This window comes from Camarhynchus parvulus, chromosome 13, assembly GCF_901933205.1.
Source record: "Camarhynchus parvulus chromosome 13, STF_HiC, whole genome shotgun sequence".
In the NCBI taxonomy this organism is placed as follows: Eukaryota; Metazoa; Chordata; class Aves; order Passeriformes; family Thraupidae; genus Camarhynchus; species Camarhynchus parvulus.
The window spans coordinates 4,189,025-4,214,992 of NC_044583.1; the positions used below are offsets into that span (position 1 = coordinate 4,189,025).

General features: G+C 41.6%; 1 protein-coding gene across 3 annotated transcripts in view; it reads left to right on the forward strand.

Annotated features, from left to right (window-relative positions):
- SLIT3 (slit guidance ligand 3) overlaps positions 1–25,968 on the forward strand; it is a 482,483-nt gene that overhangs the window by 345,025 nt on the left and 111,490 nt on the right. For all 3 annotated transcript variants that reach the window (XM_030957781.1, XM_030957783.1, XM_030957784.1), the window contains 4 exons: positions 989–1,132; positions 3,806–3,969; positions 17,712–17,862; positions 18,932–19,006. In XM_030957781.1, coding sequence (XP_030813641.1) covers positions 989–1,132; positions 3,806–3,969; positions 17,712–17,862; positions 18,932–19,006 — 534 coding nt within the window. The remainder of the gene's footprint in view (positions 1–988; positions 1,133–3,805; positions 3,970–17,711; positions 17,863–18,931; positions 19,007–25,968) is intronic.

Here is a 25,968-nt window from a genome sequence, read left to right on the forward strand (position 1 = left end):
GAACTCTGCATGGATGAGCTAAGAAAACTTGCACAAGTACTGTCCAAGATTTTCTTGCTGAACTGATTAGTCCCACCAGCTGGTTGCTGTGTAGTTGTAAAATATATGTTGTTTTTTTTTTTTAATAGTATTTAAATTGCCTTTGTGCTGCTTTTCCACAACTACACAGGACTCTGGTGTGACTGGAATTCATAGAATTGTGGGACAGTAGAGGCTGGAAGGGACCTTGAGTGATCACTTGGCAATAGTCTGGGGAATCCTTGCTTAAAGCAGAGCCATCTTATCAGGTCAGAGCAGGTTGCTCAGGGCTTTATTGGGTGTCACTTTGAAAACCTCCAAGGACAGGGACTGAGCACACAGCTCCTGTGGCAGCCTGGGCCCCTACCTGGCTCTCCTTGGGTGTGAACTGGGTTTCCTTTTTAAGTTTTAGCCCAGACCTTACACTTCCCTCTTTCTGTCTCCCAGGAGAAACGTCTTTTTAATCTTCCCCTATCAAATTAACCCTACATTCCTTATCAAAAGATTTCAAACTCCCAGAATTTCAGTTAGACTTAAGACAGCTGCTGGTAGAGAAAATTGAAAAATAAGGGTTCTTCTCATTTTGAGCTGTGTATGCATGGAATAGCAAGGTGGGGAGTAATTTTTATTCCTGTGTATATTAAGCTGAAGGCTTCCTTAAATATTTGTGTAGGATTTTGAGTAAACTGGGAGAGGGCTAGGCATATAACCCCCCACACCCCCCAGCTTTTCAGTATTTTAAGATGGCTAGCCCTGTTATATGTCTGTATATTCCCCAGCTATGAGAGCACTCTTGTTCACTGTGAGTTTTTCACCTTTGAAATGTTAACAGGCAAATGAAGCTTTTACATGGGGTTTAGCTTTGATGGCTAGGTTAATATTTTTTTTTTAGATTTAACCCCGAAGTCCAGTCTGTCTTTATTTGATTGTTACAAGATTAATGAATTCTAAACCTTTTCTCTGTTTCCAGGCTTCTCAATGCCAACAAGATCAACTGCCTGAGGGTAAACACGTTCCAAGGTCTGCATAATCTCAAACTGTTATCTCTTTATGACAACAAACTGCAGACCATCAGCAAGGGGCTCTTTGCACCTCTGCGATCGATCCAGACTCTGTGAGTATGCAGCCAGAGCACAAATGACAGCTCTCTCCTTCCCCACCAAAAATGTTGCCTGTCTTTTCGTCTGACATTAAGACAATTTGGAAGAGACATCCATGTAGCAGCCCCTCCTTTCCTCACTGAGAGACAAGGAGCAAGAAGAAGAAGTGTTGCATCAGTTCAGCGAGGGCAGGATCGACACAGCCTGCCCTTAGTGACAGAAATGTCAGGGCTCTGTGAAGCTCAGGCTGTTTGTTGGGGAGATAATGTGTGCATTTGACTCTGGATAAGATATGAACAGCACTTTCTATTAGGATCATTGCCTAGCAGTTTTTAATGAGCCAATGAGTTGGCATCTCTCCTGCCTGGGTCTGAGCCCTGCTGTGCAGTTCGTGACTTCTGTAACCACATTTCAGCTGACATTCCACTTAAGGGGAATGATATGTTGTATTATTTGATCCATTAAGAAAATCCACTAAACAGTTCTGAATTTGGAGGCATTAGAATAGGCACCAGAAGCAAAAATACAGAAATGATTCAATATTTTGTAGAAGAAGGTCTCATCCTAAAGCTGTGAGTAATAAGATAATAAGGTAAATAGTACTCCTTCAGAGCTGGAGTTGGCAGCCTGATATTCCAGTATTAAAATATCATTGAGTGTGTATATATATACATACTGCAGTATCTGTGCACACACACTATAGTACTGCAATTTTTGTATGCAAATGCACATTGATATATTTTAATACTGGGAATGCACTGGCTGAATTAGTTGTAGAAATGTTTTAAATTGTATACAAATGAACTGACAGCAGTGATTTCTTGCAGTAGAGTTTCTGTCACGTCCTCAAGCTGCCACAAACATAACCTGAATTTCCAACAGATATTTGGCCAGTATGTATTGCTGCAAACCATTAAGGCATTGGAATAACCATGTACAGCACCCCCAGTTCTGCCCCCACAGGTCCACAATGGTTTCTGCTGCTGCAGCTTGCTGTGTTTGTTCACACATGAGCTGGGGCCACAGAGAGGGTTCTTTCACAGACGTATGTAAGGTTTGTCAGGTTAAACAACAGGCTTTTTGATGTTTATAGCCCTCAGGTGTGAAGATCTCCCACTGGTTTCCATAGGGTTCTGCTGGTGGCCCTTGCTTAAAATGGACTTGTTGCTTCACACCAAGAGATTTTGTCCTGAAGTTTTGATTCATTCTCCCATTTTTAATACTCCAAGTGATTGCTATCTTCTGTACTTTTCTAGACCTGCAAAACCAGACCCAAATTCTGTCTCTGTGTGATTCTTTGGGCCTTTCACAGCAGGAATGGCTCTACTGCAAGAGGAATCTTGAGTTTCTTCAGGCCCTTTCTACTCTGTGTGCTCTCCCTTCCCAGTCCTGAACAGCCATTGCCTTGTTGCATTTTACACCTATTTTGTTCAGTGGCAGTTCATAAATATAACTGCAAACAGAAAATAAGTTTCTACAAGTGGAAAACAGCAACAGAGGGAGAGAGGTCTTGTGAGGCTATAACTTTATACCTCTGTCCAAACCAAATTGAAACATCTGTCTTTTCTTAACCTGTCTTTGCAGTTATTGGAGAGCTGGGTCCTGCTCCCTTGGAGGTCAGAGGGACTGATGCAAGTTAGCTGAACTGAGATTAGAGCCTGGCTCTGGGAAAGACCTGGCAAACTCTTCTGATACAGTGCTCAGCTCTGTCAAGCAAAATAAATCAGAACAGCAGCAGAAAAACACTTTCTCTCTGAGATGCTCCAGCAGATTTCTGTTACCAAAGTCGAAATGCCCAGTTAAAATCAGTGCTATGATACCTATTTCCAATTTCATAGGAAACAAGTTGAGCAAGTTTTGGTGGAGGATAGAGTGCAGTTGTACCTTGCCTAAACATTTCAGTCTTTAAATTAAAACCTTTTGCTTCAGGAAAAAAATACAGATGAAGGAAGTACTATTAGAAATTATGAGCATGTGCAAATATTAATTTCACTCTTGTGAAAAGATTCTGGACCACTTCTGCCTTTGCCCAAAGATCCAAGGTGCTTTACTAATTCACATTTTGAGCTTGCTGATAAAATTTCTTTTAAACCAGGATGCAAAATGATCTTCAGGTAGGGTGTATTTATTTCAAGAGGCAGCACTTGTTAAGCTCTCAGGAGAAACTGTGGGACTTGGGAGACAGCAGCAGGTCTGTGTCCCTTAAACGGGGCTTTGCTGTCTTAATTTTTGGTTCCTCTGTGGAGGACTTGCTGAAATTGTGAGGGCTCATGGAATTCTCCCATTTGGGAGACAGGTCTGTGTCCCTTAAAGGGGGCTTTGTTGTCTTAATTTTTGGTTCCTCTGTGTGAAGACTTGCTGAAGATGTGAGCGCTCACGGAGTTCTCGCATTTGGGAGACAGCAGCAGGTCTGTGTCCTTTAAAGGGGGCTTTGCTGTCTTAATTTTTGTTTCCTCTGTGGAGGACTCACTGCAGATGGGAGCACTCACAGAATTCCCCCATTCACGTGAGGCTCCATGTGGCTTCTGCTGGGCCTGGGATGGTTGTTTTTTTTTTCCTCAGGAGCCGATTCAATTACTCCACTCTTCAGCTTCGGTGAAAAAAACCAAAAAAACTAAAAAAAAAAACCAATGCAGAAGCGGGGTGTCACAGGTCAGTGGTGATTAAACATGCCATCCTTCTCGCAGCCATTTAGCTCAGAACCCATTTGTGTGCGACTGCCATCTGAAGTGGCTGGCTGATTACCTGCAGGACAATCCCATCGAGACGAGCGGCGCGCGCTGCAGCAATCCCCGTCGCCTTGCCAACAAACGCATCAGCCAGATCAAGAGCAAGAAGTTCCGCTGCTCAGGTAATAATTCATTTATCCAGCCTCTGCTGCGCTCCCCGTGCGGGGAGGAGCGGGTCCAGAGAGCCCGCTAATCCAATCTGCCCCGCAGTGTTTGCTGTAATGGATATTAGGGAGCAGCTTTGGAAATTGAATTTGGGCAAATTCGGTTAGTTCGACAGAAAGGCAATTACCTTATGGATTAAAAAAAAAAAAAAAAAAGGGAAAAGAAAAAAAAAGCAGTCTATAGCTGTCTTCTCTTAAAGAAAAAAGATAAAAGCTTGTGATGTATATTTGTAAAAAAATACTAAATTATGAAATATTTAAAACAATGGCAATATATATGCATCCATGTGGGAAATGTTATATTTTGACAAAATTGTCAGTTGTATTCAAGCAGAGCTCTTACTGACCTAATGAGAGCTGAGCTCAAGTTCAGTTCCCACACCTAAAAGGCTGAGAACAGTATGAGAGGTTTTCGTCCAACTGGCAGAGAGCATTTCTGAGCTGGGATGGGAGTGAATCTGGGGTGAGGGAATGGCATTGATGCACGTGCTCTCATACTTTCATTTTCCTTACATCCATAAGTAACACTCACTAACTACAGTAAAATTGCCATCAAAGTTGGTAAGATCTTTGGTTTCAGCAAGCTTTGAATCAGAAAGTGCATAATAATTTAGGCAAAGGTTTTGTGTTGTGAATGAAACAGAAAAATGTTTCCACCTGAAATTAACCTCCAAAATAACATAAACAGCATTTTCTTAATCCTATCTGTTCTTTATTTATGGTTCAGCTGTCAGTAAAAGGATATTTCCTGCCTTACACATCACAACTAAGCAATGACTGCTTCTTCATGTGTTTTTCCTACTGGTTATATTGGTTATATTTATTTTGGATTATTGCATTTTTGTGTACTGTAAAGACAAGCAGGTTTCAGTAAGCAAATCCATTAGTGTGTACTGAGGAGGAAAATGACTGTTATTGATGGAGTACCTTGCAGTGTTTTCTATGAAAATTACTATGATTTTTCTTTTTTTCCTCTGAAAAGCAACATGATTAATTGTGTTCCTGGTGGTAAAAGATGAATGGCTCTAGATGGGGATGCAGCATGAAGCTGAGTGGCAGCAGCCCAAAACAAGCCGTTGTGCTTTGTGCATCACTGTGAGCAACATGCCGAGCTAAACCTTCCCTTTATGGGGGAAAGAAAATAAAGATAACTTCATTTGCAGTCAGCTTCTCTTGGGCAGGCTTGTTAAGGTCTTCAATCCCTTGTGACTCAAGCTACAACATTTATAATCAGGCCTGAAATTATGACATATTTTATCTAGTTTTTTGGATTGTGTCCATCATAGTAACAATGTAATTAGCCAGTAATATTCATATTTAAATAAACTGGAAATGAAAATGCATAAATATAACTTAGACAAGAAAGCAGCCTGCAGAAACAGATCTGTATAAACCTGTACCCAATTTGCCATTGTTATTTTCTTCTGCTTTTATTAATGGGCTAGAGGAATTAATGTTATGTGTGTGCATGCATGCTTTGAACAAAAGTACAGGAGATGGGAGAAGGCAAACACCAGCTGACGCCATTTAGGAGGGGTCATAGCTAAGAAGTGCAGAACTCAGTACCTGGTGATGCTGAGAATAGTATTTTGTGTGAGTTCTTATCTTGGGGGTCCTTTCCTTGAGGCATTAGGCTGTTTTTCCCTGGGTCTCCAGCTCTACATCTATATCAAAACCACATGGAAAAAGCGTAAACCTGACTTATGGAGGAGGAGAGCAGGGATTGAGCAGCTTCAGAACAAAGATTTCAGCTGGATGAAAACTAATGCTGTTCAAAAGCTCAATAGACAAGACATCCTTGCCTGTAGAGTTTCCAGATGGTGATGAGATACATTGAACTCAACTTGCTGTCTGCTCACATGAGACAGGGAACATCTAATGGTTTAGAAAATCTTAGCTTGTAAATCAATCCAGGGAACAGACATCCTTGGCACCTGTTCTGCTCAACTTGTCCCTTTGAATCATGGCTGCTTCAGGCTTGGCATTTAGCAGGAATTTTCCATGATTTCATTTTGAGGAATATGTTTTATCCCAGAATCTAACACAGCACGTCTCTCTGCAGAAATGTCCATGAGGTATGAATTTTCTTTTAGAGCATTGGGCAGTGCTTTGTGTCACCCAGGGATGACACAATCCCGCTGGGATGGCAAGGCTTAGTAACTTGTCTGTGTCCTCACTGTCTTTGGAATTCTCTGTTCTAGTTTTTACATCTCCTGCTCGGTGTATGGGAAAATAATTTTTCATTTTAAATTTTTTGTAAATGTGCATCTCTTTCTCAAAAAGTTCTTTCTTCAGGAGCCTTCTATTTTCATGTAGTCTGTGTAATATATCTAGTACATGTAAGTGGTCAGAAAGTTGTTTTTTGAGGGGAAAACACAGGGAATGTGAGGGGCTGGGTAAGGAAGAAATGTGAGGGATTTTATCCTCACACAGTCTTTGACCTTTGAGAAGAGATGAGGATGCACAGAAAGTTTGGGCTCTGTGGGAGCAGAGCTACTCAGGCAGTGTCAGGATCACACCCAGGAGTAGTTAAGCCTAGGAGAGCTTATAGTATATATATAATACAATACTTTGACATCAGGGCAGGACAGTTTTAAAGTCATAAAATTCTGAGGTTGTCCTGCAGTGGTCTGTGTGTCTTCCACATTCCTTTTGACAAGGGCACGTAGTGATAGGACAAGGGGGAATAGCTTTAAACTATAAGATGGTTGATTTGGATTAGATTTGGGGAGAAATTTTTCCCTGGGAGGGTGGTAAGGCCCTGAGTCAGGTTGCCCAGGGAAGCTGTGGCTGCCCCTGGATCCCTGGCAGTTCCCAAGGCCAGGCTGGACAGGGCTTGGAGCAGCCTGGGACAGTGGGAGGTGTCCCTGCCCATGGCAGGAGGAGGAACTGGATGATCTTTAAGGTCCCTTCCAATCCAAACCATTCTATGATTCTGTGATCATAAAGGGAACTGTCAGAAAGGACCTTTTATGAGGGGAAAAAAAAGTGACTGTTCAGTAAATTAAGGGAAGAAAGGGAAGTGCTTTTTCTCTCAGAACAGAAGAGAGGAGTGGCTAGCAGGAACAGGGGAGAAAAGCTGAGATGTTTGAAGTTTCATCAGCCTGAAGTGGCAGAGGAGCATCAAGAAGGAAATGTCAAGAGGACACAGAAGCAGATGGGCTAAGTAGAACTGTATTTGATAATTAGATGAAACTGTGAAGACAGATCTACAAAACTTCCTTCTGCACACTCTTTCCTTCAGTTTTCTTCCCAGGTCCCCACCATCCTGTTCAATAGCATCCAGCCTGAAGTACTCACCTTCTTTTCTCAGCTGACCAGTTCTTTCAATTGAGGCACTTTTCCCAGATGCTATTTCCCCACAGAACCTAATGACTCGAGCTTTTACTGATGACAATGGAGCAACATCTGCAAAGGTTATGAGTGGCCATAGGAAGGAGCTTCTGTGCAACAGGTAGATAATGTGCATAATTCTTTTTAAAAGGAGAATTGGAAGCATTATAGCATGAAATGAAGGAACAGCAGGGAACAGGACATATTTTTGCCCAGGGCTGTGACACAGGCAAAGCTTTTGAATATACCATCAAATATGTTTAAACTTCAGATTGCAATAGATACTATTTTCTCTGATTTTTAGCTTTCCATTTGATGCAGTGCGCCACAATAATAACAAATCTCCCCCTTGCCCAGCTGTCTCCCCACAGCTGTACAATCTGAGACTAAAAATCTGAGATGTTTTCTTGAAAGGGAAATCATAAGTACAGGCTGTGTCTAATTCTCTCTCTCTTCTGTTTAGAAGAGGGAAATACTGTCATTTTTAGTGGCAGCAGTGAAATTCTGATGATCATTTTCTTTTTGGCTACGTCTGCCCACTCTGACCACCTAAGGATCCAATGGACTTGGCAGCCTGAGGTCACTGGAGGCTCCTATTCTTAATATGAATAAGGGGGAAAAAGATCAACACAAATATCCTGCCCAGAAGCATTTGATTAAGTTCACTACAGAGCAGTTTTGTTTTCTAAGGCAACACTGGGCTTTAGGAGTAAGGGAAATGAATCCATGAGCAGATTGTGTTGTCTCTGTGGTAGCTTATTGTCACTTCAAGACTTGGCAGGTTCCTTGATTGCTGTGTGACACTGTGTATGAAATAGCTTTTGGAAAGAATTGCCTTTGCATTCAGATGTATATCTATTTCTCCCTGTGATATGTTTGCATTTTTCAGTATATTGTGCATTTCAAAAGCGATGAAAGTTCCACCTGCTGTACTGACACAAACTATCTCTGATAATGATCAAAGCAATGTGTTTCTACAAACATCACATCGCAAAAGCTCTTTATCTTCTAATTCTTAGAAATAAGACTTTTATCAAGAAGATTGCTATTGGAAATACTCTGAAGTGAGCCTGTCTTATTGCTTCCTCCTGCATACATTGTGTCTAACTGCCTTTAATGAGTTACTTCAGTTCCAGACAGCGCTATACAATCAAAAGGACAGGGGAGAACAGGAGGAGGAAAATGAACCATCTGCCAGCATTATTCTGTCCTTTTTGGACACTACTTCTTGTTAACCCAACCCAAAGCAAAGGCAGCCTTTTTGGGTACGTTTGGGTCCAAAAATGGCATATTTAGGGCTAGTGTAATTTCTCTCGTGTTATTCACAATTATTACATGGAAATGTAGCTGCTTTTTGTTCACTCATAATTTCGAAGGCATTTGATGAAGCCTCTTCTCACTAATTGCAGCTTTTCTTCTAATTCTTTATGTTCTTTTCCAGTCTCTGTCTTCACACACGCTCACCTTCCTCGGGTTGCCTGTCTGCTTGGAACAGACTTGCTGTTTCTTGTAATCACCTCCAATTTCCTCCTCTCTTCTCTGCATTGTTGCACCTTTAGAAGCACAGAACTGCCCTGGATGGAGTCAGGGGAGCACAGGCTGCATGTCAGGACTTTCTGTCTGTGGCAGTTCACACATTTTGTGTCCCTTGGACTCCTTGGGTTATCCCTTGCTCTGCTCCTAGTGGTGTGTAAACACTATTCAAGATCTTTGAGCTCTCAAACTGAAAGCTGCAATGCACTGCTATTCCTCAACCAGCGTTTAAAAGTCATGAAAGGCAGGTGAATTTAACCCAGATCTTACATAATTTATCTGATGGAAACACTCTGCAGTTGTTCCCATAATTTGCCAATCACTCTGATGACAACTTTGCAAATTCCTTTCATTTTTAATAAGCAAATAGTCATTTTCAGACCATGGGCTCATGCTCCTGCATTTTCTGTTTGATGGAAAGCCCAGGTCTCCACCTGCTCCTGCCTGCCTTGTTGCAGTGCTGCAGGGACATGTTTTTGGGGCTGTGATGATCCTGCCCAGGATTTTGGGGCCCCAGCATCTCCTGAGCAAGCCCCAAGCCCTGAGAGCCTCTGGGTTTGCCCTGGGTGCTCCAGAACTGCTCAGTTTAGTGGGAAAATCTCATCTGAGGCCAAGCTCCAGCATTTTTCCCACCATGGCTTTGCCCTGCTGGGAGTGAAAGGGATAGAAAACACTGGTTATGATTTGAGAAACTGCATTCAGATTTCTGTCTGCAGTTTGGTTTGGTTTAGTTTGGGGGTTTTCTGTATGTTTTGGTTTTATTCAGTTAAATTCTGTGTTGTACCCCTTTTTTCCCTCTGAAAGACACAAAGACTCAGCAGAACTACCTTCAGAAACCCTCTGAATGTAGCAAAGCTGAGGATATGTTTGTGGTGCATAAGAATTATTCTTATCTGAATGGAAGGTTGTTTAACACCAGTAAATCACCTGCAGATTAAATGCTACCCTGAATTTGTAATTAGGACTATGAATTTTTCATGGTACACTGAAACTGAGTATATTTGGGCTTTGGTTTGCATGAATTCTTCCTGAAGCTGAAGTCATTAGAGAGCACAATGCAGCTGCTATGACTAACAGTAATGGAGCTGGGTTCCCTGTGCAAGTGTTGCTGTTGTTAAATTAATTTAACTGTACTGGATACTGATTATAGCCCTCCCTTTTCTGCTCATCTTTGACAGCAGGTCAGATCTTTGTGTTAAAATTTGTGGCAGTTACTCTGAGCCTCCATTAGCCTGTGCAGAGCATGGTGGTGGAGGGTTCTGGCTCTGCAGTGGGGGAAAGAATGGAAAGCATTTCACTCGAGGAAGCATAAGCTTAACATAAACCAGGTGGGTCTGTTTGGCAGAGAGTATGGTTCTTAATAAGAAAGTAAACTGACGTGTTTCAGTTAGGAAGTTTATTTTAGGCTCTGCCTCATTTTATTTTTGAGTTGAAGTAGTCTTCAAAAAAGCAAAATATCTGAACAGCTTTGTTACCCACCAACATCCTTATTTGCAATTACAGGAGAGGCACTGGGAAGAGGGAGGATGACTCTTGAGTCACAGATGCATCCACAGGCATCCAAATATCACAGTTATCCTGGATTCCCCGTGCAGGCAGAGTGCAGGGCTGTGCAGATTCCTCCCTTGAGATCTGAATTGTCCTCTTAATTAATTGTGGTGGTGTTCACAGGGGTCCCAGGACAAGGGAAGAGACAAGAATCTTGACTCCATGTTTCAGAAGGCTGATTTATTATTTTATGATAGATATTATATTAAAAGAAAATCATATACTAAGACTATACTAAAAGAATAGAGAGAAGGATTTCATCAAAAGGCTAGCAAGGAATAGAAAGGAAAATGGAATGGTAATAAAATCTTGTGACTGACCAGAGAGTCTGAGCCAGCTGGACTGTGATTGGCCATTAATTAGAAACAACCACATGAGACCAATCACAGATGCACCTGTTGCATTCCACAGCTGCAGATAACCATTGTTTACATTTTGTTCCTGAGGCCTCTCAGCTTCTCAGGAGAAAAAATCCTAAGGAAAGGATTTTTCATAAAATATGTCTGTGACAATTAACCATGTCAGAAAGCTGAGAGATTGATTGCTCTTTTAACCTCAGAAATTACACTGGGACAAAGTTTGCTCTCCTCTGACATTGCCATTCCATGTGTTGAGGTTAAGCTGAGCCACACCAAGGGTGCCAAGGCAGCACTTCTTGTGTGTGTGGTGGTCACTTGAGTGGGATACAGAAAATAATGGGAGATGCTGCCATGAAGAGAGTTCACCAGCTAAAACCAGTGCAAGGGTGTTGGTGCTGCAGCTGGACAGCAAATATTTCATCTGACTGTTCTGAGACTGCAGCAGTCCCCTGAGGTGTTGCAGCCTGATGGGACAGTTAAAATAGGGCCCTGTGTATAACTTCTTTACAAACTGCAGGTTCAGTGACTGATTAACAGAATGTGGATTACAAGAAGTGAATGAACACCAAAGCAAACCAAACAATGCTGCTTGTGTGTAAAGTATCTGAAGGGAGGGGTTTTCATGGAAGCTGGCACATAGATGGAGATGTATTTCACTTTTCAGCTTCTTTCTTGCAGACATTTTGCAGGATGATCTTATCTACATCCAAAGGCTTATGGAATTTATTTAAATGTAATTTATAAAATAGTGTGCTTTCCTGGTATTTCTGCTCTCCTATATTCTAGGGACATAAATTAGGATTTTGACAGATTTCTTTGTGTGCTGGTACCTCTCATTCATTGCAGTTGATGATTAGTTTGGGCAGTTATTGTAAGTGGTGTTTAATTAGTGCAGCAAAGGAATAGAGACTTGTTCAAAATATTCTCATGGGTTTCTCAGGAAGGTGTTTGCAGAGCTCAGACTGCATTTGTTTCTGGTAGGACTGAAAGAGTTCATTGACACTGAAATTACTGAGTTTATTACAGATATCCCACTTAATACTGTAAATCAGTATATAATATAAAAGTCTTTGGAAGATATGAACTGTTACTTGTCATTGTTTAACAGAGTACTGTGGATTAATTTGTTTGAAGAGCCCAGGCCAGAATTTCTTCTTTATTAAAGCAGTGTAGGAATAAGGATATAGGATTCTACATCCTTCGTCACTGAAGCCATACAAAATTATTGGCAGGGATGCTAGTTATAGATATAATTTCTAAGTAAATGAGGTGTGGATTCCAGGGTTATGCATACTTTGAATTAATCAGGTGAGAAAATTAATGTGGTTTTGTGCCACATTGCATGCGTCACAGAAGAAAATTAATAATCTAATGTTTTTATCAATTCAGACTCTGGCTAGTTTGGCAGCTTGTGAAGATTGAAGATTTGTGTTAGGTTCCCCTAAAAAACTGCTTCAGTTTATTTCAGTTTATTTCTTAGATTGGAAAATCAAATTTCCTTACTTTCATTGCTGAACCAAGCCCTCAGTGTGGGGTGGCTAAGTTAACACTGTACTGATTTATTTCCTGAAGTTCCCAAGTAACTCAGTGTTGGCTTTTCTGCACAGCAGAGCTGGGTCATGGCAAAGTGGGGAAGCACAGACCCCTGCTGTATTATCTGTCATCTCTGCTCAAGCACTTGCCTTGTTCTCCATGTAGGTAATGAATAATCTGCTTGGTGCTGACTTTGTTCTTTGGGCAAACCCCTTACTAAGGGAAGTGATTTGTATTTAAAAGCACCAGCACTGACCTTCCCTGAAGTCCAGCAGAACTCTGTGAGCAGTTGCACAGGACAGCCACTCTCTCTCTCATCTGGGAATCCTGCAAGAGCATTTGAGATGTGACTTTCAAAATCATTGTCCACTGGCACAGTTCTGCAGGCAGTGGAGTCAGGGAGAGCTTTATTCCAGTGGGAGCAGTCAAGCCTGAACTGAATGTTCTGCTTTATATGTCAGAATTGCAGGAATGAGTTACAAGAGCAAAGCTGTTTGAAATAACTCAGGATGTCGGAAATAGAGAACGCTCAGCTTCCATCAGAGAGTGATGTACAAAACCCAACAAATGTGCTCAGAAACAGAACAAAAAAATGCTGTCTGTGTCTGCAGTAGCATGTGTGTGCTGCTCTGCTGGAAGGTGCAGAGGAAACCAAAAAAAGAAGAAAAGAAAAGCAGTGGCAATTCCAGATTGTCAGTGTAAGTGCCACCAGCGTGAGGGGCCTCTGGGAGCTGAAATCAGGCTCAAAGGGCACTCGGGGAGCATTTGAGGCCAGAGCTTGGCCATCAGCTCAGAATCTGCTGTTATTAATATGGGCTGTGGTATTTCTACAGTTGCATTTAAATAAATGGAGCAAACCTAAATGGCATTTTTACTGAAAAGAGATACCAGGAGAGAGTAAGTAATAAAAAGCAGGGTAGATTGGGCACTCAGTGTGTGGTGGGAGCTGCAGGTGCTCTCTGGAAGGAGCAATGAGCACTTCTCTGGTGGTGTTTTCTGTCGTGGCAGCTCTGTCTCTGAACTTGCCCGGGCTCTGTTCGTGTTCGCTAACCCCAATTGTGCTCCAGGGTGTTCCTGCAGTAGCATAAAGGATGACCTCTTGTATCCAGCACCTTTTTGCATGGGTGGAGTGGAGAGCAGCTCTCCGTGAACCTTCAGCTTGTGCTTCTCCATGCTGCTTCCTCTGAACGCTCCTCTCTCTTTGGCGCTGCCTAACTCTGACTCTGGCTGTCCGTGGGGTTTTCCTTTGTGCTTGATCTAACCATGTGGTAGAACAATACAAATGGAACATGGTTCTGTCAAGCACCATGGAAGGCTGCATACTCCCTGCAGCATGGCATGCCTGGATACTTCTGCTGGGGCAGAAGCATCAAAAGGTGAGAGATTCCCTTTCCCTTTCCCTCTCGGCACGGTGGAACTGGAGAAGTGTTGCTAACCAGGCTCCCGGGGAGACACAGAGGTGTTTGCACAGACTTTCCACAGGGCTTGCATGCAGAATAACCATTTCTAAGTAATTAGAATTACTGCATTTCTATGTATTTCTAAGTAATTAGTCTGTTTAACTGCTCTCACAATGAAGGAGTCAGGCATTCTGTTGGTTGATAATACTCAAGGGTGATTCCAGCCACACCTACGGAGATTAAAAATCGCTTTTGTCTCCATACCCTGTGTATAATGTAAGCTGAATCTGTCTGTTTGAGCTGTCCAGTGAATCCCTCTACTTGAGGTACACTTTGGATGCCATTTCTGCAACAAGACACCTGCAACTCAGTGTAACTTTGGACCTGCTCTTAATGTGCTGGCATTGCATTGTGAACAAATGTAATGCAAAAAAAAAAAACTTCAGAATAGTCTGCAAAGCATTGTTTTCATCTCTTGAAAATGGCATGGCTAACATGGCCTGTTTGGGAACACCACTACCCAATAATTCCAGAGGGCAAAGCTGAGTCAGCAAATCCAAATGGGCCATTTTAGCTTTGACAGCTTTGACAAGATCTTCAAAATACTTCTGCCTACCTCCCCCCAACACAGAGATAATGACACCTATTCATAAAGGACTTTGAGTCTCATACAGAATTTTTCTTACATTGAAATATTTCCTTGTCTTGCAAATTTGTCGCATCTCTATTGTGGAGCTGTCAAAAGAAGGACATGCAGGATTCTTAGATTTTATCTGTAGTTACTAAGAAAAATTAACATTAGCAATGTGAAATTATGACCAAAAAATGCACTTCTTTCTTATTCCCTATGACAATTGTGATCTCGTGGTTGTATGAAGAACTTTTGAGATTCCTGGGTCTTTCATTCAAGTTTTGGACCAACTGATGTCAATGATCATAATTTTGGTGCCAAATTTGAGGCAGCTGGATCATTTTCTAGAATGAATGTGTCAGGTCACTTTTGAGACAGTCTGATTTGTAGCAGAACAGATCCTCCAGAACTCCTTTTAAGTCCTTTGGATGAAGCTAAGTTTTAAAAACTGAAATCAGGTTTTCTAAACAATGCTTTAAAAGAAGGGGAGAACAAAAAGGTATTTCTCTCTGTTGCCTGATTCTCCATGTGGGTATCAGAAAGGCACATAGAATGTTTGAGCACTTGGAAATGTGATGTTTCTTTATCTCAGTGCTGCTGTTCTGTAGAATGCCATGGTGTGTTTGTTTTATGATAATAAGAAATCACAGTACCTGATAGTAGTGTCACATTGGTTGTGAAATAAAAATGTTATCAGAGTAACTAACAAATCAAATAACTACAACTGCCCTCAGTTACACAGAGGCCTTGCTGTTGCCTTGGCTACTTGTTTTACAGCAAGCTTTAATTCTTCCTAATTTGGGGAATTGCTAGAGACTCTCAGGTCATGTTCTGTCCTGCATCTCTTCTCTGTGGCTTTCCATGGATGATTTTATAGTGCACAAGGAGTATTCCATGCCTGTGGTGGTGAGCTGTGCTTCCTGAGTCCTGTTGTGTTCTCTCAGAGCCTGGCAGTCGGGAGGAATGGATATATGTGCTTAAACAGCTCTGCAAGCAGATGGCTGCATTTCACATTGCTATCCCAGATGGGAATATCTTAATAGAGCAGCCACCTGTCCAAGTGATCTCGAGGCTCAGGTCAAACAGTACATTTTATCTAGTCTTTGGCAGGTGATTCCTGCTGTCTCTTAGGCTAAGAGATGGCTGAGTACTTGCTGAGCACATACAGGCTGTTGATTACTTCTGACTCAGTGATTACCTGAGTAACTCTTGTTTAAAGTCAAAAAGAAAAATGAAAAAAACCAAAAAGAAAGAGAGAGAAGGAACAAAAAGTGTGAAGGTGATGTTTGCTCCCTTCCTCTCCTGCTGAGCTGAGGCCTTTCCCCTGTTTCAATGGTGGTAGCTGTGGGCAGGTGCCCAGGCAGCATCAACTTCTGAGAGCTGCTGCAGTGTGGAAGGCTGTGTGCCTCACCATCAGGAGGGTGGGATCCAACTCAAAGTGTGATAAAATTCTTTATTTGTTCGACCAGAAAGCTTGAGAGAAAACCAAACATTTATTTTTCACCCTCCTATGTTATACACTGCTTTTTCTCCTTCATAAAGAATTCCACTCTCCCATCCCTTTTTCCACATGGGAAGGTGAATCTTGTATCCATCAGCAGACTAAAAATTTTACTTAATAAATGTTTATCCAATGAAACTTTACGTTGTTTGTGATTGTTTTTTTCAACAAAAGCTTTTACTAGGAAACTTAGTAGTGCTTCTTCAAGGGTTAAGTTGGAGATTTCCAAGACACTTTCTGATCACTGATTGTGTGTGGGTTATTCAATGTGTACTGTAATTGTAGCAATTTTAATAAACTCTGGTTCTGATAACTGTTTGTCTTTGGCATTGTTTCCAAGGAATCATAAACAACCAAACATTCTGACTACCCAGCTTGGAATGTCTAGGACTGGAAATAAAATGTTAGATTTTTTTTAAAAGGATAAGTGCTTAAATGATAATGATGTGGGGAAGATCTTAGACTGTATTTTTATAATGCTTTAAAATGCCCACTGGTCCTAATACTTTAAGTGCTGTGCTGTCAGGGAAGTTGCACTTTAGATGTAGAATTTATAATAAGCACAAAAACCAGCAAAGAATTTAGCACCACTGAAGTAGCAAGGTACAAATCTGTATGTCAGTGTTCCCATAATCCAACTTGGAATTACAAAACTAAACCAAAGTGTGGCTGTGGGATCAGAGTGTTAGATTGCCTGCAGAATTGCTTTTTTTCACTGCATCATCCTGTGGAGATAATGCATAACATAAATTAAAATAATGGTGGACTTAGGAAATGTCTTTTTTCTCTCAAAAATAGTACATGGTCATAAACTGGGCAGTGTTGTATTTATCAGGAAGGGGAAGCTGGTGATGAATGTCATCAAGTCTCCATAAGCAAATTTCAGCTTGGGTTTAAGTTTTTGTTGATGTTTATGGGTTCTTAAAACATTTGCTCAGTTCCTCTCTCTGAGAAAGCCTTGTAATTGACTTTTAAAAATTTAGAAACCTTGAAAAATGCTTCTTGGTAATTACAATCCCTGGGCCTTGCACAGGGCTCCTGCAATGGTTCTGGTGCTTCCATTATGAAATACGAAGTGAGTGGGCAGGAATTGCATGGTGGGGGTTTGGCAGCACTTTGCTTACACACATTTATTAATCCTCCTGGTTCCTTGAAGCACTGAGATCGAGTTTCCAACCTGCTGCTATTAAACGAGAAAAACCAAACCTGAAAAGGACAGATTAGTTCACTGAGCCTAATTGGAAAAGCATTTCATTAGAATGGGTCAAAAACCCAGTCAGAGAGGTCTGGCAATCACAGTATAATGGTACATCAGGGAGTGCTTCTCACTAAGTATGCTCTACCCATTTCTTAATTAAAATGAAAATGATTTAAACTGCTATTACTTTCCTTTGCTGTTTGTTTAACATAGTTAATAAAGATATCTAATTGTTGGAAAGTTGACAAGGTTGTCTAATAAAAGAATGCTCTGAAAAACAGCTCTAATAGCTGAGGTCTGAACATTTGGGACTTTCAAATGATATCTTTAAAAGTCTTTTGTCATTTGAATTCTTTCATGAGATGCCTTTTCCTTGTTGCTGGACTAAATTCCAAATGGGAAAAAGGTGACTTTGCTGGAAAATACCTTAACAGGTAGGCTTGTTGGACAAGGAATTATTCTGTTAAGGGGAGAGTGAAAAACCAGGGACAAGCCTTGGGAGTAATTTTAAAAATTGCTGAGCACAAGTCCTTGGCAAGTGTTAGAAGTGTGTGCAGGAGCTGGGGTATGACAGGAGGCAATGCTGAGGGTGGATTCCGTGGTACCTCTGGTCACTGCAGTTCTCAACAACAGTTTGCTGGAATATATTTTCCTTTTATTGCAGGCTCAGAGGATTACAGAAGTAAATTCACTGGGAAGTGCTTCATGGACCTTGTGTGTCCCGAGAAGTGTCGCTGTGAGGGGACAGTGGTGGACTGCTCCAACCAGAAACTCACCCGGCTGCCCACTCACCTCCCTGAGTACACCACTGACCTGTGAGTGTGCCTCTGACAGGCCTCTTCAGCTGCACTTGTTGGTTTTTCTAATTTTTAAAGGCTGTAAAAGCAACTCAGATTGTTAAAGGCACCTCCTACTTTTATCGCTGTGTGAAAATGGGAAAGCGAATTTTATTTCATTTTCTTAGCACCAGCCCTGTGTCCTCCTCCAATGCTGGCCAAGCCCAAGCTGTGTCCTTCCTGTCCAGTCTACCCTGGAGTCCTCTGCCTTTGCACCATTTAAGAAATGGTTTTAACCATTTGAGGGAATCTGTGATTAGGAGCTCATTGCATCTCAGCATTGCCTGCTACTCGGGTGGAGCAGGTCTTATTAAACTAATGCAACTTCAAGACATTTGAGTATGAAAAAACATTTTTATTGCTTAGCAACTGAAAGTTCTGGTTCTTTTATTGCATTAGTGGCCCATTCAAACAGAATTTTCTTTTTTTGAGTTAGTGTTGTATTTATTGTACTCATTCTATTGAAAACCTCATAAAAATTATTGATCTGAAGTCAAGAAAAAATATGAGAGACATCCAGAAACACAGCAAAAACTCTGCATAGCAAATGGAGCTATGTGCAATCAGAGAATGAATTTTACATCCCAAGCCTGCCAAGACAGTGGCCTTCACATTCATTTTGAAGATCAGCAGACTTTTATAGGAAAGGAGCTGAAATCAGAGCCCTTCTGGTTACATGGCCCCATCCCCAGTTGCGTGCCTGGTGTAGCAGGATGCCCCACAGAGGTTCAGTCACGCACAGGAGGTTTGTCTGCAATGGATTAGCTCAATAATTCCTTATCCCATGCACTGGGAGATGAAGGGGCTCTGACACTGTCCTTTGGCATTACACTCTTTAAGTGTATCCTAAGCTTTCAGTGTAAATACTCCTCTATGTCCCTTTTCCTTCAAAGCTAAACTCTGTTACCTGTAGGAGTCTGGGGGAGATGGCAGAGAGTGCCTTGCTTCACAAAGGTCATGGTTCTCTGTGCGGCAGCCCTGAATGTCACAGGGATGTATCTACAGACATCTGGGAAGCACTAAATAGCTCTCTGTTTGTTCCTCTCAGGCGTCTCAATGACAATGATATTTCTGTTTTGGAAGCTGTTGGACTCTTCAAGAAATTGCCCAACCTCAGGAAAATGTAAGTCTGAGTTGCTTGTTAGAATACATGAAGCCTTGGATTGGAAGGAAGGAGGGAGGGATGAGTTTTTGTATTTATGTACTGCAGTAGTAGAAATCACTTTTTTAATGTGAATTTAACGAAACTGAAGGAGTTCCCTGTTGGATGGACAGGCATAGTTAAACCACACTGACAGATGAAGACCCCTAGGCTGACATTTCAGTGGGTTTTTAAGGCTACATGTCTTAGTCTTTCACTCAGAGACTGACAGGAATTCTGTCCCAGAGTTTATTCCCATGTATGCTTATTGTTGGAGATGATTATGACATTCAGCATTTTGGTTTTGTCTCTCAAATGTATTGTGTGCCTCCAGCTGTGGTGGGGTTGTTTCAGATAGTCAAAGGAAAATAATATTACGAGATATGGACAATGGCAGCTTCTGGTGATCATCATTGGTTTAGAGAGGAGAATAAATTAGCAAACATATAGATCAGTCATTTAAATGTAGCTGTATAATTCTGCTGACAATTCTGGCACAGTGCATTGTATACATCTAATAAAAGCAGTGTTTTGGAAAGAGAATAATGTGTCAGATACCTGCTGATAATCTTCAAAATGGATCCTTCTGAAGTTATTTAAAGTTTTAACCCTATGGACCCATAGCTAATGTCTCGTTTAACTGTTTGCTTTTAGTAAGGTTTTATTGTCTGGATCAAGCTAATTTAGGGAACCCAACCAACCCAGGCAATTTGTTCTGCATTTGTTTCACATGGTTTCTGCCATCTGGAGCTTCCTGGCCATTTGAGTCCCTGTGAGGTCTCAGGAGCTTTGGAGGCAACTGTAGTGGGATCCTTTTTAATTCTGCAAGAGTTTCAGATGCAGCACTGCAGGCTTGGGGTGGGGTTGTATTTGTGTAAGTACAGCCCATCAGGCTTGGGGACCTAATCACAAACATTTGCCTCATGTTTTATGAATGATCAATAATTTGTAGCTACAGTGCACTCAGAAAATGATGTTGACATTGTTAAGTGCTCTGTTCCCTGTGTAAGAAGATAGTAAACAGGAATGAAAAATGCATGCTATGTAAGTGTATACACAAACTGGAAAGCATCTGTCCTCATCAAACCTTCAGGATTTATGTTTTGAAAATTGGAATAATTTGTTTTTATTTAAATCTTACTGTAGGGAAGTACAGTGCTGTCCCTCCTGTCCTCATCGATCACTCAGAGGGAGGGATGCCTCGACAGGGGCTGTATTTTGGGCATAAATCCAGCATGAAACCATTGTGAGGGATTTTTAAGAGTTGTTTCTTGTGAAACCAAAGATTCTTTTATCTGTCCTTGGTAGCTGCTGAGATCAGAGGTGTGCAGGAGCAGGTCAAACTCTTGGCAAAAAGAAGCTGCACCCTACAAAGGGTCTCTGGCTGGGCTTTAGTGGCAGCCTCCAAGCAGAGGCTCCTTAGCAAATCTTTGTAGCTGAGCTCATTTCTTTTGTTCTACCTGATGCTCTAAAGAAGTTTCTCCATTTTAATTAAAAGGATTTCTGAAAACAGTGGTTTTTCATACGAGGACAGCAACATTTGAACCACAGCTTTACTCACTGGCCTGATCCCTAAAAAAGCCAGATTGAACTTATTTTCCTGTTTCTTCCATTTTATGAAAATAAGGGGTTACCAGGAAGAAACAAACAACAAAACAACCCTTTCCTTCCAAGTTATTATTTGGCCTTTACTGAAAGTCCCTCTCAACCCAGCAAGAAGGGGAATGTGGGCAGTGCCTCCGATGCGATTGCTGCTGAATCAGAGAGGAAGAACACTGATCCAATCCCCATTTTTTAGTGTGTATAGGAGACAAGAAACCTAACTATTATTTGATTGACAGTATTGACTCTGTCTCATCATACATTCCTTGTCTGCTTGAGTGTTAAAGGCAAACAGCAGGTGGAGGAATCTGTCTGGAAATTGAATTGCTTCCTAGGCTTAAGAAAACAGCTCAGAGCTTTGCAGTGGCAGGGCATTAGCCTAAATCATATCATTTTTATTTTTTTTCTCTGAATTTTTTTTCCCACAATGAATGTGAATATCTGTAATATGGATACCTGAAGGGTATTTAAATGCTTTTCCTCTGGTTGTCTTTCACTTGAGTTTAGGAGTAGTGACAGATCCATGCCAAGGAACTTGGAAAATACACTTCATTTCAGAGAGCCATGGTTCCACTGTGGCTGGTAAAGCTCCAGCAGAATTCTAGAGAGAGTCAAAATGATGGGGGAAAAAGGGAAGTGTCAGACCACCTTTGCAACACGTGGTAGCACCAACCCCGCCTCTAATATGTAATTAGCTGTTGTGGTGTAATTTGTCTGAAAATAGCCCTCCTAAGCTGACCCTTATTGTATGATGTGTCAGCCTAGGATTTAATACATTTTAATGCAAAACAAAATTGAATTCTTGATATAAAAATGTAAAGGTCAGAGATACATAATGCAATGTGGTGCCACATTTTACTTAGGAATTAAACAGCTAAGATTACCCTGCTGGTTTTTGAAAGGTTAACATATCTGAATGTGCCTTTAAAAAAACTAATCAACTTCAATAATTAGCTGCAAAATCCCATATACACAGTGTGGTTTTCACAATCTGAATTTTAATTTTCTTCATATTTAGTGCTTTTTACAGTAGAATGGTGTAGATTCTTCTAGACAGGTCTCATCCAGTCCAGAAGCAATTTACTGGGCTCTCCAGTGACCTCTGTTTTGCTTCATTGTGTTTTTACTGCATGGCCTTACCTGATCTTGCCTGTGCAAAGGCTGAAGGCTCTGAAGGCTGAAGTCCCATCCCCATCCCACCAGCTTCAGGCTCCAAGGACTGTGCTGCTGATATTTTGCAGTGGTTACAAAGAGCACTTTGAATCTGCCTGGAGTGCAGGGGGAATACAAGGATGTATTTCTGAGCTCTTTAGGAGTGGGAGCAGCTCCAGGACTTGGACTTTTGGGGGTGTCCTAAAAGGGCTCCAGGAGCTGCTGCCCTCCAGCCATGGCAGCTGGAAGCTGCTGCCTTTCACAGGGAATTATGCTTCCAATGCAGAAACAACAGGGAATTATGCTTCCAATGTTTCCAGGGAGATCTTCCCACTCAGCACATCAAGGTGTCATGTCAGGTAGGGAGAGGGGAGATATCCCCGTTCACAGAGGTGAAGTTTTGACTTCTGTGGAAAGCAGCAGTTCATTTCTTGCAGCAACCACCAAAATCAGCATGAGTCAAGCACTGGGAGCCCCACCACTCCCTGGCAATGCCTCAGTTGTTAATTAGAGAAAAAACCTTCCACTGCCTGGGGACTCCCATGGCAATGGAAGCCTGGAGGGGCTCCCTGGCCATGGTAGGTTCAATGTCCAAAATCCCCCAGGTATCTGACCCAGAGGGAGCACAGAGACCCTGAAACACTTGCTGAAATGGGGTACTGACCCACAGGCAGAGGCTGGAGCCCCCAGATGCCATCTCTAGAGCTTGCCCACTGCCCTGTGCCTACAGGAAATCAGTGGCCATTTTCTGAGGTCCCAGCTGCTGTTTCTGCAGGGGAAAAAAAACCAGCAATGAGCTCACATTCAAAATAGAGAGGTGAACTGCCATACTTCATGCACTGCTGGGGAGAAAGGGGACTGACCTCTTCTCTTGAGAACAAGAGTAATGAAAAATGTTTACCTCAAAACCTGAAAGGGTCATCTAACAGTTCATTCAGTTAAGCCTTGCCAAAGTTACAAAGTGAACATATAATACGGTTTTTATTATAAGAAATGTCAGGCTGTGTTGCCAATAGCTGGTACTGCCAGCCCACCTCCAGCATGTAATTGCCTTTGGAGGCTTAATTTGGCTGTAAGTATTCCTGCTGGATTGAACTGTATGGGGTGTCAGACCAGGATCTGAACATTTTACATGTGAAATAAAATTGAATCATGATAAAGTTTGCGGACTAGGAGTCAGCTTCAAAACCAGGATATCAGGTTTCTGGGGGAGGCAGAAGTCGTTTGTGCCCTTGGAAACAGCTGTTACCTGTTGTTCCTTCCCCTAAGCATGAATTTTGCCATGGCAAATGAGGCTGCAGTCATTTGTTACACAGAAACAGACTTTGTTTTCTGGAAATGGGGCTGAGGAGTGTGTTGTGCTTGGTGCCATTTGGGCTCAGAGTGGTTTTTACAGCAAGGCCATCAGTCTGCTCTGCTGGATGAGTGCAGGGGTGGCACTGGGTGCAATTCACTGTCTGTGTGTAGTATTTAAGGCTGTCAGTGCCATGCATCTCCTGAGGACAGCTCACACCACCAAGCCCAGCCAGAGTGTTGTAAAACCCCCTCAGCATCCTCCAGAGGAATGCAGCAGCTCTGGGCTTTTCTCCTCACATGTGCTTAAAGATTGCAAGCACATCTCCAGCAGACAGAGATATTCACGGGAAGCCCCACTCAGAACAGGCTGGTTTTGTGATAAAACTGCAGGGTTGGAGGTGAGACCAAGCAGATCTTTTGTGGCTGCAGATCTCTCTCAGGGGTTTTCCACGTGGGAAGGTGTGTCAGTAACTCAGCCCTGGGGAGCTGCAATGCTGACATTGCCCCAGCAGGTACAGCAGGGTGAATGCTTCTGTTAATTCTGAATAGAATCCAGCTTGCTCTTGAAGTTATGGGGTCAACAGAAATAATATTATTATAAACTTCAGCCATAAAGTAAATAAAATGTGCCTGAAAAGTGAGCTGTGTGAACAATGTCACCTTGATAGCTTCTTGATCTCTTCATTTCCTATTCACAGCCCCCCATATTCAGACCCAGGCTTGCTGAAAATTTATTTTGACCTCTTGCCCAAAATAAAAGTCTGGAAATGGGATTAAATGTTATCACCAGGGGACATCAGGAAGTCCTTATGGAAAAAGCCTTCAGGAGTTACCAGGCTGAGGTCAGGCTGGCTCCCATTTGGGTCCTGCCAAATGGGAGGGCAGAGTCTCAAAACTCAGTTTCTTTCCACTGTCTTTCAGGATTTCAAGAAGAATTCCTGGTAAAAGCTCAGTCTTGCAAGAGGATGGGGCTTTTTCTGTAGTGGGAGTTTGCTATAAAATGTCAAAAAAAAAATTCCTTGTCAAGTGTGATGATCACATATGAAAGAATCTTTTAGAGCTGGGAAGGATGGATTTAGAGGTCTCTGAGTTACAGACCAGGCAAAAGGTTACAGTGCTTTCATTTTTCAAGCTTTATACCAGCTGATTATTTTTCCTGATAACTCTTAGACTGAAAAGTAGGTAATTCTTCATGTTTATTATTCTAGCTGTTCAGACTTTAGGAGGAAACATTTTTTTTTCCTTTTGGTGACTGAATGTTGTCATCTACAACTTTTTTGTTGTTGTTGTTGCATTCTGATATGGGAAACTCCAATTCAGGAAGACAAAAAGCAAAATCCAGGTTGGCAGAACATCTGCTTTGACAATACTCCAGGCAGGATTGCAGGACTGTAACATCTTTACCTATTTATTACTGCAGAGCTTCTCCTTTCCCTGCCTTGGAACTTTGATTTCAGCATAATGTTGGATTTTCAAATCTTTTGCAAGGGAAAGGTATTTATAATTGGCTTCTTCTGAGGCTGCTGGCATATTTATGGGTAATTCTGTCTTGCTGAAAAGATCAGGCATTATTAACTCAAATGAGCAGAGTTGCCTATCTGCTGAAGTCCTTTGGCAGCAATTAAAATTCAGATGTTAGCACTGTATAAAGGTGCCAATTCCTTTGCAGATGGTGACCAGCTTTTGTCTCCAATATTTGCTCTTTTCTGCCTTCAGTATCTAATAGACCATTAAAATTGCCCCCATGTTTTAATACATGTACCTAAATATCTTTTATATGGCAAAAAGTAACTAATAAAACTTTACAGCTACAACTGTAGGTCAGTTTGCAATCTGCAAAGTCTTTGTCTATTATAGCAACTCACCCTCCCTTCCCACCACAAATATTTACTCACTTATTCTGTGCAAATATGCATCGTGGCATGATCTTTGCCAGGAGGGGCATCTTTGGGAGCATTTATTTATGCCAGCATTCAGAAGAGATGCTGAGCTATAAACATTTCCACTGGAGAAATAGCTGAGCCCCAAAATTAAATGCATATGTCAGAATATCCTCCCTTGACTTGCTTTGACACTGAACATAAACTCTTCATGTGAGCCTTAGCACAAAGCACTAAACTTCTGGAAAGAGAAATCTGCCTGTAAGTATTTCTAGATGTTTTTATGTTATTTTTGGCTGATTGCTGGCATGCTCCTATTCTTTCTGATCACAAGAAAGCACAAGAGGTGATGGGCCACATGCTGTAGGGCCCACTCTCTGACAGTTGTTCAGCAGACATAAACCAGTGTACTCCAGTTTCCCACATGAAACATATTTCCAAGGCTCTTTTTTTTATTTTATTTTATTAAGTGATGACTTCTGAAAAGAGCAAGACCCACATTATTTCTATCTGAGGCCAAGCTGTCCTCTTTCCATGTCTTCTGTCAACTTTTATCCCAGTAAAATTGCCAGCTCTTCTGAGCAGAGTAGCCCAGGTGTTAATCTGATACCTTGTCATTTGTTTTATATCACCTGGAATTGGATTTTGAAACTATTACTCATGCTGTGTCTGTACTGGGATCATTTCTGGAATAATGTGCTATTCTGCATGAGTAATGGTGTTGGAATTTAGCATCTTCTTGGGAACAAGAATATATCTTGTACTTTCTCCTTTTTGTTGTAGATAGTAAAACAAAGACCAGTGTTTCCTGCCATAGACCTCGACAAATAGAATTATTCATCATAATCTATACAGGACATCATGGGAGATATTTGAAGGACTCAGGCTCAAAGTTTTAATGTGCTTAAGGCCTTCTATATAAATGTTTTAAATAATTAAATGCCATTTATTTTTATGCATTTCTGATGGCACTTTTATCATTCAGAAATTGTCTGTTCATGGAGATTTTCACAA